Source organism: Oryza brachyantha, chromosome 8 (genome assembly GCF_000231095.2).
Source record: "Oryza brachyantha chromosome 8, ObraRS2, whole genome shotgun sequence".
Taxonomy (NCBI): Eukaryota; Viridiplantae; Streptophyta; class Magnoliopsida; order Poales; family Poaceae; genus Oryza; species Oryza brachyantha.
The window spans coordinates 4,229,389-4,248,716 of NC_023170.2; the positions used below are offsets into that span (position 1 = coordinate 4,229,389).

General features: G+C 39.3%; 2 protein-coding genes and 1 pseudogene across 3 annotated transcripts; 2 read left to right on the forward strand and 1 right to left on the reverse strand.

Moving 5' to 3' along the window:
* Positions 1–494: 494 nt before the first annotated feature.
* On the forward strand, positions 495–1,667 carry LOC102707053 (annotated as a pseudogene).
* Positions 1,668–8,025: 6,358 nt separating this feature from the next.
* LOC102719979 (YTH domain-containing protein ECT1-like) lies at positions 8,026–12,215 on the forward strand. 2 transcript variants are annotated; one of them, XM_006659156.3, is made up of 9 exons: positions 8,026–8,123; positions 9,092–9,162; positions 9,248–9,419; positions 9,796–9,872; positions 9,944–10,238; positions 10,361–10,428; positions 10,534–11,019; positions 11,175–11,387; positions 11,520–12,215. In XM_006659156.3, exons 2-9 carry the CDS (start codon positions 9,097–9,099, stop codon positions 11,877–11,879), a joined length of 1,737 nt encoding a protein of 578 aa, XP_006659219.1. In that variant the 5' UTR covers positions 8,026–8,123; positions 9,092–9,096; the 3' UTR covers positions 11,880–12,215. The 2 variants fall into 2 exon arrangements, with proteins under 2 accessions (XP_006659219.1, XP_015696011.1); XM_015840525.1 differs by lacking the exon at positions 8,026–8,123 and adding an exon at positions 8,966–8,983.
* A 729-nt stretch (positions 12,216–12,944) lies between these two features.
* On the reverse strand, positions 12,945–17,375 carry LOC102720260 (serine/threonine-protein kinase STY13-like). The gene is made up of 3 exons (XM_006659157.3): positions 17,067–17,375; positions 15,520–16,515; positions 12,945–13,638 (listed from the first exon to the last, which is right to left on the reverse strand). The coding sequence occupies exons 2-3, from the start codon at positions 16,431–16,433 to the stop codon at positions 13,299–13,301; spliced, it is 1,254 nt and encodes a 417-aa protein (XP_006659220.1). The 5' UTR covers positions 16,434–16,515; positions 17,067–17,375; the 3' UTR covers positions 12,945–13,298.
* Positions 17,376–19,328: the final 1,953 nt, after the last annotated feature.

A 19,328-nucleotide genomic window follows, 5' to 3' on the forward strand; every position in this document is an offset into this window, starting at 1 on the left:
TAGAAAACCGGTGTTTACTCATGGACAACTATACGTGGCAGTATCAAGAGCAACAAGCAGGGATGGCCTAAAAATATTGATTGAAAACGATGATGGCACTTGTGGAAACCAAACCAAAAATGTAGTGTATACTGAAGTGTTGTCCGCTACAATGGGACCGATGCTTGCCTTGCCTCTCATATTTTACATGTCTTGCATTCCTAGCTATTGTTTAGAAGAACATGGCAATAAATTTATTTCCATCTTGCAGGCGGTGTCGTCCCAACCGTAGCAGCCTATCCCAACTAACAACAACAAAAATATATATGTATATGTACATATACATTATAATACTATGGGCTATATAAATTACACATTTGTACATTATGTTATGCGTTTGTGCCAGTGACTTCATTTGTGCTACAAAGTATCGCTCTCCTCTTGCCTATGTGTGCCATTGCTAATATTATATTGTTTTATATAATAACTCTCTATTTTTTGGTTTAAGGTAAAGAATGGGTCACATACTCATTTCACATATTGTGCCCGGAGATTCAAGTTCAAAGCTATGCGCACGTGTTTCAAGGTTGTGGCACTTTTGTGATCTTGCTGATGAGACAAAGCTCCTACACACTGACCTTGTCTTGCTTGATGAAGAGGTAATCCTAGCTTACATGTCTTTAACGTGCATGCATCTGCTTATCCTGCTAATACGTACATTTAACTATTTTTGTATGCACATAACTCATATGCAGGGATATAGTATTCATGTTCAGATATACCCACCAGTAACTGATTTGCTTAATCCTCTCTTGCAAGAAGGGAAAGTGTATTACATTGATTCATATGCTGTCAAGCGAGCAATAGAGCATACAGAGACCAGTTGCAAATGAATTGATGATACAATTCTCTAAATGGACAGAACTGCAGGAAAGCATTAATGTTCCAGACAGGTTTCCTGGGATCACTTTCTCATTGACACCATTTGAGGAGATACCTTCTCTTATTGATAAAACTCAGTTTTATGTGGGTATGTCAAATTATCCCTAATCTTTCCTTGATATTTATGTTCATTGCTCACTGCATTATATAGTGAAGCTATGCATATCCTATGCAGACATCATGGGAGTCATCACTGAGTTTGGACCTCCAACTCTTGTTCGCCCTAAATCAAGAAACACTGATAGTCTGAAAAGAACACTCTAGCTCTGTGATGCTAAGTCAGTTCCCTGTTCTATGGGTCTTTTTCTTTTAAGGCAATAATATTAATTATCTATTTGCACCTAGCTCTAATGATCTCAACAAATTTGCTCTGTTCACTAACATATTTGGCTATTGTAATGATGATAACATTGCCACATTTGCCACTAATATCCACAAGGCAACTCAACTATAGATATCACACTATGGGGAGAAAGAGCGACTGCTTTTGATGCTGAGAAAGTATATGCTGATGGGCAGACACAGCCACAGGTTATCGTCTTTGTTGGAACACTTGTCAAAGACTATAGGGACATAGGTGAGACCTTATATAGGCATCCAAATATATTTAAATTGCCATCATCTATACAATGCAAGACTAACAATGCTACTGACTATTTACAGGCCTAACATTAACCGGTAGCTCACCATGCAAATGGTACATAAATCTAGACATGCCAGAGGCAATTGAGCTAAAAGAAACATAATACCAAGTATTTATGCATACATCAAATATCGTCCATGTGTACTTATATGTGTACAATAATATGTCATTTGTTTAGTTTTACCACCTCATTTTGGCCAATCAAATGGGTCGAGACATCAGCACCAACGCATATATTCAGCCCACCTGAGGAGAAAACGGTTAAAGAGCTGACCACTATGAATCCACACAAGCATAAGGTATATAGTCTCTTTACATTATCTTCCTTAAAAGAACAGCCATATGTTGTTGTATTAATCCCAGTTACATGTATAACTTGTTTGCAGCGCCTACGCTTCATAGTGCGTGTTACTATTAGAAAAATTTGCGGCGAATCAGGGTGGTGGTATGATGCATGTGGCAAGTGCTACAAAGGTGCAAGAGCATATGGGTCATCATACAGGTGCACAGACAGTGATTGTGGCCACATAGTAACTCCATCTACCGAGTTTTATAATACAATACTCTCAAGATTTATATATCATGTTTGCCTGTATCATGCTCTAATAACTTTCCCCTTAAAAAATAAAAGGTATAAAGTTGTTGTCGTGGCTGGAGATGACACTAAGGATGCTCCGTTTGTCTTATTTGGAAGAACTGCACAACGTTTGATTCGCAAACCTGTTGAGGTTCTATTAGAGCAAAACCCACATGACAAGGACTTTATCCCAGATGAGATAACATCACTTCTTGAACAAGACTTTGTGTGGAATGTTAGCTTCTCAGAGAACAGTTCAATGAGGATTTCAAGGGACATGGAAACATTTCAGGTCAACACTATCGTATCATCTGGCAACATCAACCAACCACCACTGCTAATGGCACCGCCTAACTCGCAAGCTTCTTCTGAGCTTGTTGTAGCCAGTCCTACTAGCTCTGCGTACACATCACCAAAATCAAGTGATAGCACCCTTGGCTCCCCCACCTCAAGCAAAGGAAAGAGTATTCTCTCAATGTATGAAAGCCCATCAGGACAACCCAAGTACATTGGTGCATCTGAAAAAGATGAAACACCAACAAGCAAACCTTCATATGAGAGAGGATCAAAGAAGAGGTTTGTATTATCAGTGCAACCCACGCCACAATAGCCTGCTCAGGTAAGCATATATATATATATATATATATATATATATATATATATATATATATATATATATATATATATATATATATATATATATATATATATATATATATATATATATTATATGGAACCTCCAATATGCATATATCTATTTACCAATATAATCTATTTTTTTGTGAAACCTTACAAGGCACCCAGCAAGACAAGCCCCCAACACAAAGATTCAGGGGATACATCTTTTATTGTGCCTACAACATTACAAACTGAAAACACGGTAACAATAGCACTCACTCCACCAATGAAGCACAAATAAAACCATTCAATGCTCATCTTGCTTGTAACTGCTGCAGATCCCAACCACCTATGATGAAAGTCCACCTGTCAACCCATCGGTCCCTATCAAGGCATTAGCTAAAAAGAGGTAAATTTCATAGACCTGCTTACATTTCTTATAGTAATTATGTCACTCATATCATCCCTATTTCCATCAAATGGTTAAATAGAGGCAGAGCCAGCAGCTCAGCTTCAGCTACAAAGAAACTCTTCAAGGAAGATAACCAGCAGGAAGAACATGGCAGGTCCTCTTTTCTTATACTCATTATGTGCTTCATATTCACTTCAACAAATGCAATATTACATCACATGGATATATGACTTAAGACAATTTTCTCCTGTAACAGTGAATGAAGGCAACAACTCCCCTGAAAGTAGTCATTTTGGTTTTATCTGTACATAGCAGCAGGCCACCTGCAGAAAAAATGATGTACGCACATTAGCTAGGCTTTTGTTCAAGACATAGCGTTCTTGATTATCAAGGTACATAACTAAGACTCCTGCCTTATCTACTATCCACCTATCAGTTTGTCGTCGGCCTACACAGAAGGATGGGCTAGACAAATCCGTTGGCCTTTTGTTCAAGACATAGAGTTCTTGATGATCATTGTACATAGCTAAGACCTCTACTCTCTGTGTTACTTGCCAGTCAATGTGTAAACCAGCTATAGACAAAGATTATCTAGCCAATACATCAGCTGGCCTTTTATTCAGGGCATAATGTTCTGACTATTGTTCTATGCATGCTATTTATCACTATATACAATGCGCATCACACAGCTCCTATATAGAGATCCCACCGTTATGTCCATTGAACATGGCTGTCACTTCTATTAAAAAACAATCTTGCAACACCATGAAACATATCCATGTATAGTTAATGTGCTAATCTCTATATGCATGGTAATGATCATATGCGTCCTCTATGGTAAACCTCTGAAATACATCTTTATGCTCTTCTTGGATAACCACGGCTGCGCGCGAAGCGTGCGTCCACTTAGTAGACTATAATGGAGAGAGGTTCATGGCCTTAGCAGCAAATCTATACTTTTCTATATTGTTAGAACCGAACCCACTAGCAATTGATTATTATATCAAAAGCTTATGCACACGATATATATTATCTATTACCTCCCTCCCCTAATAACGATAGTTCTTTTGTTCAAATTTAACTATAGGCCTACATTTATTATGGGACAGAGATACTATAATTTATTATTAGATTCCAAAGCTAAGCATGTCAAATAATTATCATTTATATTAATTCCACAATATTTCAACGTTATATATATATATATATATATGTTTATCCTGTTTTATAGTTAAAGTTGTATAAAACCCTAGGTGTTATAACTTACTGGCATGGAAACGTAGATATTTTGTTTCGAAAGTTCCACAAACCCCCACATTTACACATGTTGACATGTTGAGCACATATATACCTAGAACTTTATGTCATTATTTAATATTTTGATTCCTTGATTAAGATTGTTGGTTTATTTTTCGCTAATTAATATACTGCTTTAACCTCTAGGTATGCTGGAATTGACTGATATTTATATCATGGTGGGGATATATGAAACAGTTGTACCATAAAACCTATATATGGTACAAATAACAATGCATATGGTTTTCAAATTTTACTCTAAAATGGACACGTGTATTTTAGTGCTATGAAAGTAGAGAAAGGGTGAACTTTATATGCTACACAACTAAATTTCCTTCGAACTCTTATTGTCACATTCATGAAAGGACAAACCGAGCAATAAAACTATGCATTAAAAAGGCTTCATCGTCGAAACAACAAGATCACCTTATTGGCTTCTGCAAAAATAAACGCTATAACGAAAGGACATCTCTCAGTGGTCTATTTTATTTTATACTTGATAAACTATTAAATTTCTGCATAAGAGTATAATCAAATATGTTATACAAATTGATGTATGAGAGAAAAATAAGAGGTGGAGCCCGCAAGGGATCCGGATGAAAAAAATGGTTGGCCTCAATGGTCTTTCATTCAGCTTTTATTTGTTTGGAAACGACGCCACGGGACTTTTACTGGGATGAAAGGGTTCTCTTATATTTCCTAATTCATCAAAAAATCTGACGTAGCATCTAATTAATGCTAAATGAAATGACCATCGAGAATAGCCTAAACAGAATACGAAAGAGATTAATTAGTGGTTTATTGGAAACGGAAAAGCGGTGATCCCAACACTAATGAGAAAAAGGTGAGCAGCTCATGTCACTAGCACACATTTATAATTGATAGAGATAAATCTATATTGGTATGATTTATCAATTATCATATCTATCGTGTGCTTACCACTTTTATTTTGTCCTATTGCACTAGTAGTTGACATTGATGGCAAGAAAAATGATCGTTGCGTATGACTCTTGGTATACAACAGTGGTATAGAAGAATAAAGATGCTTCCTCTTGTCATAATTTTATATTTCTAGTTTAAATTTAAACTAAAAATGTGAAGTTATTTTGAGACACAGAGAATACTCAGTAATAATAGACAAGAAGTCGATTATAAATGTGTCCGTTGAGGCATCGGGTAAGTTGGACGGGGAAGAGGACACGGGAACAAATTTTTAGTTTCACACTATGCTATGATAAGAACATATTTTTGTCAAAATTCGTGAAAATTATTAATATTATTAAATTATTTATAAATAGTTCGTCGTTTGTGGGGTTGGTAGCTAACCCCTTTTCTTATTTTGCTCTCAAAGTTCTCTTGGCACGTTGAGCTAACAAGTAACAAATGCCCTCGGTTTGAATCAAATAGATAAGCAATTTGACTAGATTATTATCAAGACTAGCTATATTTATGTTGTCACATTTTTCAAGAATAAAATTCAAATATTATATTTAAAATTTCATATCCTACACTTTAAATTGCATATATTCATACTATAATTATTAATCTTACGTTGTAATTTTTCAAGACTTACTGAACAAACAATTGGTTATGTATTTGGTTTTGAAAAGAATATTTGTGCAAATTTAAATATAAGTAAGAAGAAAAAATGTTGGGAGATACACTAATATATTTACATATAGATAAGTGAGATAACCATCGTATATAATGGAATAGGTTATTTTTTAAGGGAAAGAATGCATTTTCAGGACCTTTGGTACTCTATGGTCAGACTGCTCAGGGGAACTAATCGTTCTCTCAAATTTTAACAAGTAAAAAGGACAAGTAAGTTACGGTTTGATGAAAGCAACGCAAGCAAGGTTGCTTGCTTACTCTCTATTTAACATGTGTTGGTGGCAATAGAAGGATGATGTAAATTGTAGAGATTAATTAGTACAAGAAACAAGCATTTGATAACTAGTCATCTCTGATGTGCTATGAATTAAATAAAAAAGATAAATGGTTGATTTGAATTACAAGAAAATTATATGTTCCGTTGTGCCAAGATGTGAATTGCAGGTGGTAATTGTTACCCAGATGTATGTGCTAATGCGCTTGACGGGCACTAAGGAAAGCTTACGATCATGAAAACCTAAGCTGATTCTCCAACCAGTTCATCATGTTTATCTTGCTTCTTATTTACTTGAGTACATCACATTTTTAAGAGTTAAAACCAGCTCATATTTCAATATATGCTAAAAGTATAAAAATAAATTAAGTGACTATAACGTGTTTTTTAAAAGAAAAAACTCTCAACGTCCAAAATCATTTTTGGGGGAATTTAACTATTTGCCACTATTAAAAATGACAACTCTTCAAATGTCATTTTTACATTTGGTGTTACATTTTTGCCATCAGACAAAAAAGACTTTCGCCTACATGGCATACCACATCACAATGCCAACATGAACACGATGCCTAAAAAAATCTATTTTGCCTATGCTCCAACGTATTTGATCTCCCTCTCTCTCCGTAGTGGTGTATTCAGGATTTTTATTTTGGTAATTTAACTTATATAATTTTTTAATTGTCACAACTCACAAATATAACATAGAATATATATTTGATCAAAAGTTTATTTTATATATGTAAATAAATAATATTTTTATCACGGTGCTTGAAAAGTCCATTTTGCCCATGGTTCCACCGTTACCCTTTTTCTCTTATTCATGTCCTTCACTATCTTTTTTTTTTTCATCATGGAGACGAAAATATTGGGTGCACTGCCCTGCTTCTTCTCGAAGCCTATCATTAGCGCCGCCGTCAAACACAATCAATGATCAAGCAAAATCAGTACCGGTGGTATGCATAACCATGAAACGCTAGAAGAGAAAGAGAGAGGAGAGGCATGGACGGATAAAGGGATGGACCTGGCGGTATAACGGGACCACCCAAAAAATCTGCATATATATATAATAAATATAAAACAAAAATATTATTTATTTACATATATAAAATAAATTTTGATCAATTTTATATTACAGTTATATATATTATATATTATATTTATGAAAATTAAAAAATTATATAAGTTGAATCACTAAAATAAAAATCTCGAATACGCCACTACGGAGAGAGAGGAAGATCAAATACGTTGAACCATGGGCAAATAGACTTTTTTGGCATCATGTCTATGTTAGTACTGTGATGTGGCATGTAGGTGATGATAAAATATTAGACAATCTACTCTCTCCGATGACAAAAATATAAAACCAAATAAAAAAATAATATTTGAAGAGTTGTCACCCGTCACTTTTAATAATAGTGAAAAGAGTTAAATTCCCCTCATTTTTGGGGTCGGTCCGGGAGACCTGGACGACTCCTGCTCCGGACGTCCGGTCCCTGGACTTTTCACATGCAGTCCCTCCTAGAAACAATAATTTATGAACAGACCCCCAAAAAGGCTTATCCCTAAAATACAACTTTTCTGAGAGGCCTACATGCAAAATAAATTTTGTAAAAGGGCTAGATTGCGAAAAATCCAGTCTTCCCTTCCGTCCCCTCGGCGTCGCCTCCCCGTCTCGTCTCCTCGCGACTCCGCCCGCCGCCGATCTCCGTCCCCGCGAGGAGGGGCGCCGCCGCCCGCCCGCCCGTACTTCTGCTCCGGCCAAATCCTGGTGAGCATACGCGCACCCTCTCTTTGTCTCTATCTACCTACAATTTTTTTCCTCCGGTCTGCGTCAACCCTAGCTTCTGCTCTAGATCTGGAAGCTTCGCTTTTGCTCTCGATTTGCCTTAGCCTTGATACTATTTGGCATCTCGTTTGCTCCCGTCTCCCACGGTGGATCCGCCCCTGGGAGCTCACGCACGCGTAGAGGAGGGTTTTACTTCGGAGGTGGGGGTCAAAGTTTGGAAGGTTAAATTTAACCCGTAGCTGTGAAATTTGCGCCGGTACGAGTATGCTGGTAATTTAGTGCGGTTAGAAAGTTAGAGCATCCCCAACAGCTCATCTAAATTTAGTCATCCATATCTTTATTTGGATGATCATCTAAAACACTTTTATCTTTCATATCCCTTTGTACTCCAGCAGATCATCTATATATGGCATCCTCTATATCTATTTAGAGGATTGGAGGGAGAAACATCTATTTCTCTCTCCTAATATGAATGATCCAAAAAATAGATGATAGGATAGATGTTCTGCTGGAGCTTAAATCTTACTCTTCATTCTCTATTTCTAAGATGGAGGATGGGATAGATGAGCTGTTAGAGATGCTCTAAAGCGTCCTCTGAAGTTTGGCTGATTGGAGGTGTTTGAATAGGCTGCTGCTGCAGAGGCGTTGATTGGAGCATGTTGGTTATGGCCCTGTGTATGCAAGGCTGGTTTGCAGTGCTGATGAAAGGACATGTGGCAAACTATGAAGGGGTTCTGGATGTGCAATTTTGTACAATGTTTATTGAGTGCTTGCTCATATGAAACGAGCTGATAGTTTTGGTGACGAGTAAAAACCATTTACGCATTTTGCTTAACTTGCTGGTACTATAGTTACTTTCTAGATGTATAGCTGCAATTACTTTGTTTAATTTTTGGAGTTTTGATAGCTGCTATGAGGATGTAATCTTTGTATCTGTGCTCCTTATGTAGATTGCATGATTCCACTGCAAACAGAAATTGTAGTTGAGAACAGCGCAACCAAGGGTGCTGCCAAAGAGCAGGTAATTCTCTATTGTTTTTTTTTCCTCTTCCGCAAAGATGTTGTTCTATTTACTAATGGTTGATATTTTTTTCCCTTTGCATCAGATTCTTTCTAGTACAAATGAGAAAATGACTACTAGTGTTCCCCAGGGTGCTAGCTCCTCAAAATCGCCAAAAGGTGCACAAGAGAAGGCTGGTTTTTTGGGTAAAGGTGGAGAACAACCTTTCTACCCACCCAATGTGTACGCACCTCAGCCACAAACAATCTATTCTGGAGGTTAGGTTATGTTCGTTTTCTGTGTTTTATCATTAAGGGACAAGAACAATTGTGTTCTCGCCCTGCTTTATTAACTATTGAGCTCTGTTTGACAATGTAATCCCCAAAAGTACACAACCAAGGTATTAAAAGTTAAAGTTTTTGATATTTAACTATAAATTTGTTTTTCTCTGTACTTGCATGATTGATTGTAGCTTATCGGTTTTAACTGTTCATCAGTTATCACCATTTGATCTTACTACTGTTTAACTGGCTCTATTAAAATCTTATGAGAGAAGTGGGTGTATTATTCAATTTTGTATCTATTCTTTAACAAGGCAACTCCTTTTGAGGTGTTATTATTTAATATTCTTTGTTTCTTCTTTTTTCATTGTAGGATACATGAACCATTTGGGCCAATGGGAAGAATACCCCCATTATGTCAATATGGAAGGACTCCATTCTGTATCACCTGTAAGTAGTTTGACTACTGAAGTTGTTTTCCATTTTTCATAGTTTAGTTTTTTAAAAATTTTTTGCTGAAGGGAATCTACAACGACAACCAGTCAATCATGTTATCTCCTGGATATGCAAACAACCCTCAAATGATGTATGGAGCTTATTCTCCTGGCATTGGAGATGGCCAGCCATACCTCCCCTTGCACTTTCCCTTCTCAAGTCCTTACTACCAGCCACCAGCCTCTCCTAGCATGGGATACTCTAATTCCGCCACTGGAATGTCTCAAGATCCTATGCTGCAGCAAGAGTACTTCCTTCCTGACGGCCTTCTCTACTCGCCAACACCAGGGTATCATCAACCATTTGGGTCTTTTGACAGAGGTAAATATTTCCCCTTCTGAATCTTTGCTGTTCTTCAAGTCAAACTTTTGATGGTTGCAAGCGATTTGTATTGTAAAAGTTGATTAGGCCCATGCTAAACATATCATGACTTTCTTTTGCAGCATCCACACAACCAAGCAGTGCTCCTGGTATGTTTGGTCAAGGGAACACACCGCTGGCTTTTGGAATGGTATGCAGTTGGGCTTTGGCAAATACTTGTTGAACTAAGATTTTGTCGGTCCTAATTTGTATTGTCCTCTTCATTATCCAACACTGATGGTTTATGTTTTTGCAGCATCATGGGTCAATGTATGCCCCTGGATCCTATAAGTCACGCCAACAAGGTGGTAAGTTTGGAGGTACTACACCAAGTTGGGGTTCTGGTCGCAGATTTAGTGCTTTTGAGTTAAGTGCTAATCAACAAAAAGGGAGCATGCCATTTGGGATTCAGAATGGTGCTCTCGAGTTCCTGAATGAGCAAAACCGTGGGCCACGTGCTACAAAACCAAAGAAACAAGACACAGAGAACTCTTCAATAGATGAAAAAAATGAGAAAAGTGTTTCACTGGTTGATAGTGAACTGTACAATCGCCCTGATTTTGTCACTGAATACAAGGATGCAAAATTTTTTGTAATAAAGTCCTACACTGAGGACCATGTACATAGGAGCATTAAGTACAATGTTTGGGCCAGCACAGCTAGCGGGAATAGAAAGCTGGATTCTGCTTATCGTGTGGCCAAAGAAAAAGAAGACTATTGCCCTATTTTCCTGTTTTTCTCGGTAAGAGAAGCCCCTATTTTTGGTATTTTATTCTCTTTACCATGGAAAAATGCTAGTGACAAAAGAAAAAGGATCTTCTATAAGAATGCCTTTTGATTTATGCCCTGTATTTTTAAATATTTATTTAAATTGATCCATAACTGCATTTTTTACAGGTTAATGGCAGTGGTCAGTTCTGTGGTGTGGCTGAGATGATTGGACCTGTCGATTTTGACAGAAGTGTTGATTACTGGCAGCAGGACAAGTGGAGTGGCCAGTTCCCTGTGAAGTGGCACATTATCAAGGATGTCCCGAACAACCTGCTGCGGCACATAATTCTTGAGAACAATGACAACAAACCTGTAACTAATAGCAGGGACACCCAGGAGGTAAAAGTTATCTTCAGCTTCTGTGGATTTAATCTTCATATTTCCTCACAAAATCTTTTCTGCTTTTCTGAAACATCTAATGAGTGTGACATTTTCTGAAAATAACTTTAACTTGAGAGGCAAAACATGCAGGTGAAGCTGGAACATGGTTTACAGATGTTAACTATCTTCAAGAACCATGAATCTGAGACGAACATTCTTGAAGACTTCGACTTCTATGAGCAGCGGGAAAAAGCCTTGCAGGAGAATAGACGTCAGCAGCAGCCTGCCAACATAGAGCCCCAGAAACCAGCAGAGAATAAGGCCCTAGGAGAACTTATGGCCCACATCTCGGACACGTTTGCGCAGACTGTCCAACTAAAAGAAACTGAGAATAGCGGAAGCAAGCCTGAAGTTGAGGGTGTTACTTCAGCTGCTGATGCGTCTACTGCAACCACCAAGGCTGAAGATGGAACGGTGAATGCAAATGCAAATGCTACCCCTGTGGAGTAAAGAAGTTGATTTTCCTCCTCATATCATTTACTAATTTGGAGCAGCAGTTGGATAATATGATGCTTTTTTGGAGGTGAGAAGGGAAAAAGAGCTGGTTGATTATGTCAGGTGTGGCTGCTGCTTCAGTTGTACAACACCATAGGCTTTGTTTCACCTCCCTTTAGGTTATAATTTCAATATCATAGTTCCAAAATTCTTCCTCGATGTCATCTTCTTTCCTTGTCTCAATGTTTCCTTTCGCATTACTTGTGTTTGGGTCATGAATGCTGTTCAATGTGAGTGGTGGGTTTAGCCATAAGAAGCTGCATAATTATGCTGCGGTAGCTGTCCAGTCTCTTTTCTCTCTGGTTCCACCCTTGTATAAGAGCCATTCTTTTCTTGTGAATTTGGAGCTTGTTATGCTCTCATGTAAGAGGCTCCTTGGTCACATGGTACTTCATGACTGAAATAATCAACTTGTGATACTAGCAGAACCTAGTAGAAATTGGGAGGCATTCAGAACTTAAAACCAGATGCTGTACTGTGCAAACCTGAAAGCATTTGGCACAGTTAGTAGCAATGAATTTTAACTATTTACCACAGCATAGGATATAACACATACCAATAACCCACAAGAAGGCAATTTGGCAGGACACCATGACAGATTACATACTTGACATCATGCAGAGCTGTTGACTATTGAAACACATATGACAGATAACTGTACATTCAGAACCATGGAAACATACATGCCTGACAACTGTACAATCAAAACTATGGAAACACAGAGACCAGATGGACCATTTAAACTTATGAAGTGCAATCATTCAGAACAATAGAGGTGCATCATTCTGAACTATGGGAACAGGGTGAATAGAACTATGGAAACACACATACCAGATAGACCATTTAAAACTATGAAGTGCAATCATTCAGAACAATGAAGGTGCATCATTCAGAACTATGGGAACAGGGGAAAAAAAACATGCCAGTAAATTGTACTACATGGTATATACCATGAAGGTGCATCGAATCAGAACTACGGAAGCAGGTAAAACACATGCCAGAACTATGGAAACAGGTAAAACACATGCCAGGTAATTATACATGCTATATACTATTAAGCATCAAGCCTTGCAGCCTTGCACATGTTCCAGCAGGATGATTACAACAGATAACAGACAGCAGGAACATGCAGTTGTTACAACAAGTGCCCTGCATGATGTTTTTGTCAAGGATAAAAAGCTACCGCTAATACATTCCAGTCTGATAGTAGGTACTAGGTATTGTCTAGGGTAAACGAAGAGAACGCACGGCTGCCGAGTATACATGTACACTCAGCTTGGGCTTTCAGCTTCTGCAGAACAGACCTATTAATATGATAGGTACACAGGATTTAACTTTTCTTGAGGCCGCCTTTTCCACCCTGGATCCTGGCTCTCAGTCTAGGGTCATTGGCTGGGAGATGCAACACCGGAAGCGGGCCTTCCGGACAGTGTTAATGACCTCCATCTCCACTTGCTCCAGCATCCTGACAACCTCAGTGAATGGAGGGCGGGCATCAGGATTTGCATCCCAGCATCTGGTCATGATCTCGGCAAGGGCAGGGAGGCAGTCATGGGGTATGGCTGGACGGACGCCCTTGTTAACCACAGCAAATGCAGCTTGCACCGCTGTCATGTTCGCAAAAGGCAGGTTCCCAGTTACTAGCTCCCACAGGACTATGCCAAAACTGTAGACATCAACTTTTTGGTCATATGGTCTGTGCTGGATCACCTCACTGCAAGTCAAAATAAAAAGTTAGCGCAATTGGAAACAGTGAAAAGGAAACCACAATGAGCAATAATTGATCCAGTTCTAGTATACTGCACAAGATTTGAACATGAACATAATACATGCTATCCACCTATCCAGGATAGGCACTGTAATCACCAACACTAATTCATACTCTGAAAAATATGATGGCCCAATCTGATGGATAAAAAAGGAACAAACTTAGGTGTGTGAATCTCTATACAATGAATATGCTAAAGGCCAAGGTTGTAAGTGAATAACAGCTGAAGCTTTTTTTTTTTGAAGTGCTAGTTATAACTGTAGTAAGTAAAACCGCCAAACACAAAACGCTACTTTGCAGCAAGAACCAAGCAGTATACTTTCCCACTCTCTGAAAAGTTTTAGATAAAACCCACCACTTTGTGCTAATTTTTTTTTTTTTGATATAGTAAGACAAGCATTCATTATTCATGCAGAGCAGAAACTCCATCAATAGGAATCTTTAACTTCAAAAAACACATTTAGCAAGGTAGTTGCTTGCGTGCAATTTACTGTTCAGGCAACATTTCATAGGATTAATCATAGTCCCATGGAAGGGGTTTGATGATTGTGGATAGTCACGAGGAGTATTGGAGTGTATCGTGTTTAACATTTTGCTCAGTTGCTCTAAAGCTTTCCTACCTAAACAAGGCTCTCTTGGAGGTGCAGAATCTTCCATTACCCATGAAATCACTCTTTATGGGTGAAACTAGTCTTCAACATTCTACACACCTTACATTATTGATACCTTACATTATTGATGGAGTACCCTAGAGGCTAGGGTTTTTGCATTATTAGGTTAGGGTTGATAGTTTTTGCCCAAATTATCCATTTATATGGCACTAATGTCTGGATTACCCCATTAGTTAATATTCAATGAGTATTGATCGCCCATTACATCCAGCAACCATATCCAAATAATCCGATTCATAAATTCATATGTTTTCGCTTAAATGATAAATGTTTGGTGTAGCCACTGTAAGGATAGGCCTGAGTCAGACGATGCAGCCATATTGTATTCTCAGCTGAGTTAGCAGCCAAAATATCTTGAACAAGCATCTAACTAGAAGATTCAAGTTACAATCTCAATGCTATTAAGATGAGCACATCATGCATCTATCAAAAAGAATGAGATTTAGTGCATAAATGCTTTCAAAGGAGATGATGGATGCAATCCAATACCTTAAACAGCAATAATTTATTAAAGATTAGCACCCATCAACCGATTATAAGCATATATAAGTAATGTAATACAATTCTAAAATTAGATGTTTCGGACTGCCTAAATAATGTTCATATATTCTCAGCCACACATGAGAATTTCCAAGACATCTATTGCCACCGCATGCTTGTTTCACATAATTAAAAAATTGATCTACCAAACCAGATTTGAAGAGAGAATAAGGAAAAACAGAACAGAAAAGGTCAATGAGAAATATTACAGTTCAGGGCAGCACCAGTAAAAAGTTTTACATGCAAATTACCACGCAACTCAAGTATTTGATGCATCCAGAGAGTACTAAAATGAAGGAACTTCCAAGGAAAAAATCAATGAAATTATAAAAAATCCAGTCTTTGCAAAAACAGGATAAAATTAAGCTAACTAGGACTGTCACAGTGGCATTGCATGTTATTAGAACAGATATACACATCCACGCACCTAGCTAGCAGCTACTAATGCACATGAATAGGTTACTGTATTTTACAAACAGGACTTGCAGATGTGCCGGCTATATCATTTGAGAAATACCATGGCCTTGGATAGAGAGAAATAAAAAAAAATTCTTAACACAAATAACATAATGACTGATTAAAATAAACAAGATAAAGAGCAGATCTGCCAACTTACGGAGCCATCCAGCGGTAAGTTCCGGTTTCAGGTGTCATTCCCTCGGTCTTCACTTCAATCCTAGCCACCCCAAAGTCAGCAATCTTGATAGATTTGTCTCCAGAAATCAATAAGTTGTCAGACTTAAGATCTCTGTGAATAAATCCAAGGCCATGAACATATGCCATGCCACGTGCAACATCTAATGCTTGTTTCACAGCAAGCTTCAGTGGAACAGACCTATTCTGCCTTCTATTCAAGAAATTCCTAACAGATCCACCCTTTGCATACTCTGTCACAATACACCAAACCATTGGCTTCCTGCAGGCACCAACAAACTTGACAATATTTGGGTGCCTCAAAGTTGCAAGCATCATAACTTCTTGCACAAATTGCTGCTCCAACAACCGAGCTTTCTCAGGGTCAGCCTCTGGCCTCTCCAAAAGCTTAATTGCAACGTCGCCTCCATTATAGGTTCCTCTATAGAGCTTCCCAAAGGCACCTTGTGCAAATGGCATTCCTAAGTGCAGCTTCCCCAAATCAATGGTCCAATCATCGTAATCCTTGAGTGTCTCAGTGGGAAACCTAGAGTCCATTAAAGCCTGTGCCAATGCATCCTCACTTAAGGCATGCGACACCCGGCCAGGACGGAAAATGCTGTTCCCAACAGAATAACTAGACACAATGACTGGACCCCTGAGGCCAGGGTGATTAAGCATCGCGGTACGAGAATCACTAGATGCAACACTGCTGTTGTCCACGGACATTGCAACCGAACCACCATGCATGCTTGTCTGCATGCTGTTAAGGCTATCAACCGACATGTTGGAGTCCTCCCCTAGCTTCTGGTAGTACCCCATTTCACAAAAGTTCCCACCAACATCATGCACGCCCATGGCGCCAACGAGCCCATGGAATTTAGCACCTTCCGCCATCCTCCAGCAAAACAAAACCTCAGCTTCAAGAGCCGCTCCACAATTCCTTGTGCCCTCACACAGTTCCCCAGAGGGCAATTACCTGCAAAGGGGGAACCCAACAGAGATCATAAGCATGCATACTCATACAACTCAAACCGATCAAAGTCTCCATTCCTACAAGCATCATAATTCTTCCACAAAAACCATCCATACAAAAGCATAGAAGCAACAAAAAATCGGTTTCTTTTTCTTTTCTTTTTTTTTGGAAACCAACATGGATCACAAGCAACATACTACCGAAACAAACAGCAAAAGATCACAGATTTGACTCCTACCAGCACTACAACCTGCCACACGGTGACGGAGCAAAAGCAGCATGCGGCTCAGCTCAGCTCAACCCGCCCCCCCCCCCCCCCCCCCCCACAAAATTTTCTTTTGGAAATAAACCGCCATTAATACTCCACCACCCACGCATCAAAAAGGGAAATCGGGAAGGAACTGGGCGGGTTAATTGGGGAAAGCAATCAACCCATGTCCGAACGAACGGATCCCTAATCCAACGCCATCCATGCAGCCTCCCATCCGAGTGGCGCGGGAACAAGAGTGAGCTGCGATGCGAGGTCAACCGGACTACCGGGGAAGAACAAATACCTCCAATTCGAGAAGGGAGGAAGCCGGTGGAATGATGACGCCCTGCCGCTGCCGCGTCGCCGAACCTGGTCGCCGACGCTCCGGCCGTGCTCGCTCGCGAGGGAGACAGGAGAGAAGTCTAGGGGCGGGGGGACGATGGAGAGGCCGCCGCGCCTGCTCGCCGGACGGCCGGGCAAGCGAGCGAGCGAGCTGGAGGAGGCGAGCGCGGGGAGAAGGCTCGCGGTGCCCCCGGCTCTCCGCCGAGCTGCGAGGAGAGATGGAGAGTGGAGGAGCTGCGAGGAGGGTTCGCTTCGCGGAAAGAAAAAGAGCGGAGGTGAGAAGAGGCTAGGGAGGTGGAAGCGGCGGAAAAAAACAGAAAAAATACTATAATACTACTTTTAATTTCAAAGGAAAAGAAAAAAAAAGCTTTGATGAGTTTTGCTTTCTTTGATTTTCGTTAGGAGAAATGGAGATCACTCCAAAATGTTTTCTTGCATTGAGCGGTGGTGACTAGGGTTTCATTTATCCCGGAGTCACCTTAAACTGTTCCTGGTGGAGGTGTGATAAATCGGCAATTATTATGGTAATCGCTCGAAAACCGTAAAAATTCAAATTTGAAAATTTAAATAATATCGTCATGGTTTTGTCCTTCATATCGTGCGATTATCGTGACGATATGGAGATCGCATTTTGAAACGATTGTCACACGGTTTCAGACGATTATCGCGACGATATGGAGATCGCGGTTTGAAACGATTATCACGCGGTTTCAGGTAAAAACCATGGCGATATGAGCAATAATCGCACGGTTTTAGTTAAAATGTATAGAGATCGTTATGCATCAAAATTAGAGGGGGAAATTAGGGAAAAAGGAGGTGATGCTTACGGTAAAAAATAAACTATACCTGAGGAGTCATAGAGTAAACATAAAAAAATTAGCATGACATTTGCTAATAGTTCAAGAATTTAGCAATTAAGAACAAAGATAACAATCATAAATTCACAATTCATGGTACGGAATGAGCATGCATATTATAACAAAGTCAGAAACCACAATATACTATATTAATGTTCACAACAATATTCAAATAACCTCCACAATGACCAAAGGCTGAAGTCCACAACCATAACATAATGAAAGGGAGATAAAGATTTGGGACTATCTCACCGGCCGTGCGTACGGGGGAGAGTGTTATTCTCCCCAGTGGGCCAAGTTGGGTCAGATGCACACTTGTACGGTGGAAAAAAACACATATATTTCTCCAATTAACTCAAGTCAAGTCATATTTTGTTAAATTTATAACTGATTCATTGAGTTTTTTAAAAAAATTCTTCACAACTAGACCCAATAAATGCATATCTGTCACTTTGTTTTTTTTCTTAATTTTTCATCAAATTTTCTGAATTTGGGCGGTTTTTCCTAGAGAAACCGCCTGAAACCATTACCATTTCACGGCGGAGGTCTCCATTACCACGATAAGAGAAACCCTGGTGGTGACATGTTTGTGCGCTTCAACATCTGAGTTGGTTGTGTGGGATGTAAGTCGTAGCTATTGTTGACCATAAAATAAATGTTGTTAGTCTCTTTTCTTTTTTTCCTATAAAATGGGAGCTTACCGTCTAAAGCTATGATCAGCGAAGAAGTTCCGCTGATGACAATGTGGGAAGAAAATGCTAGATCGATGAAAGGGGCCATGGATGCCTTGAAGATTCTGTTCAAACCGTCCTTGGCGGTGATGTAAGAGAGGATCCCTTCTTCTGGACGATCGCACATAGCAAGAGATTACGATCTGGCGGCCACTTGATGCGGTCGGCGATGATGCTAGACATCCAATTTCAAGTGGCAAGCAATAAAAGAAGAATCATCTCTCTCTCTCTCTCTCTTGTGTGTTAAAGGGAAGTTTACAATTTGAATTTTCCAGTGGCATTGCCAATCATGATTGGTGAAGAAGCCCACCATGACAGGTAGCTCGCAGATGGCAATGTAGATCGGCAAAGGGGTTGAGGATACCGTGAGAATCCAGATCAAACTGTCCCTGACCTCAATAATGGTGGATTAGCCAGTCAGACATGACTATCAATAGGTCATGATTAGGTGGCCGCTTGGTGCTGTCGGCAACAATGGCCTAAGACAATGAGGGTGATGGTGGCTGAAACATCCTAGTTCAAGCATCAAGCAATAATAGAAGAGAGATCAACAAATTGGTCTATCAGGAGGTCATGATTTGATGGCCGCTTGGTGTGATCTTTAATGATTCTTGGGGTGATGAGGGTGATGATGGT

Bases quoted from the DNA above. Each gene is read 5' to 3' on its own strand.
- LOC102720260 (XM_006659157.3), bottom strand. From the start codon at position 16,433: ATGGCGGAAGGTGCTAAATTCCATGGGCTCGTTGGCGCCATGGGCGTG. The intron at 13,639-15,519 runs GTAAGTTGGCAG...TTTGACTTGCAG, and splicing joins ACTTACCGCTGGATGGCTCC to TGAGGTGATCCAGCACAGAC.
- LOC102719979 (XM_006659156.3), top strand. From the start codon at position 9,097: ATGATTCCACTGCAAACAGAAATTGTAGTTGAGAACAGCGCAACCAAG. The intron at 9,420-9,795 runs GTTAGGTTATGT...TTTTCATTGTAG, and splicing joins ACAAACAATCTATTCTGGAG to GATACATGAACCATTTGGGC. The intron at 11,020-11,174 runs GTAAGAGAAGCC...CATTTTTTACAG, and splicing joins CTATTTTCCTGTTTTTCTCG to GTTAATGGCAGTGGTCAGTT.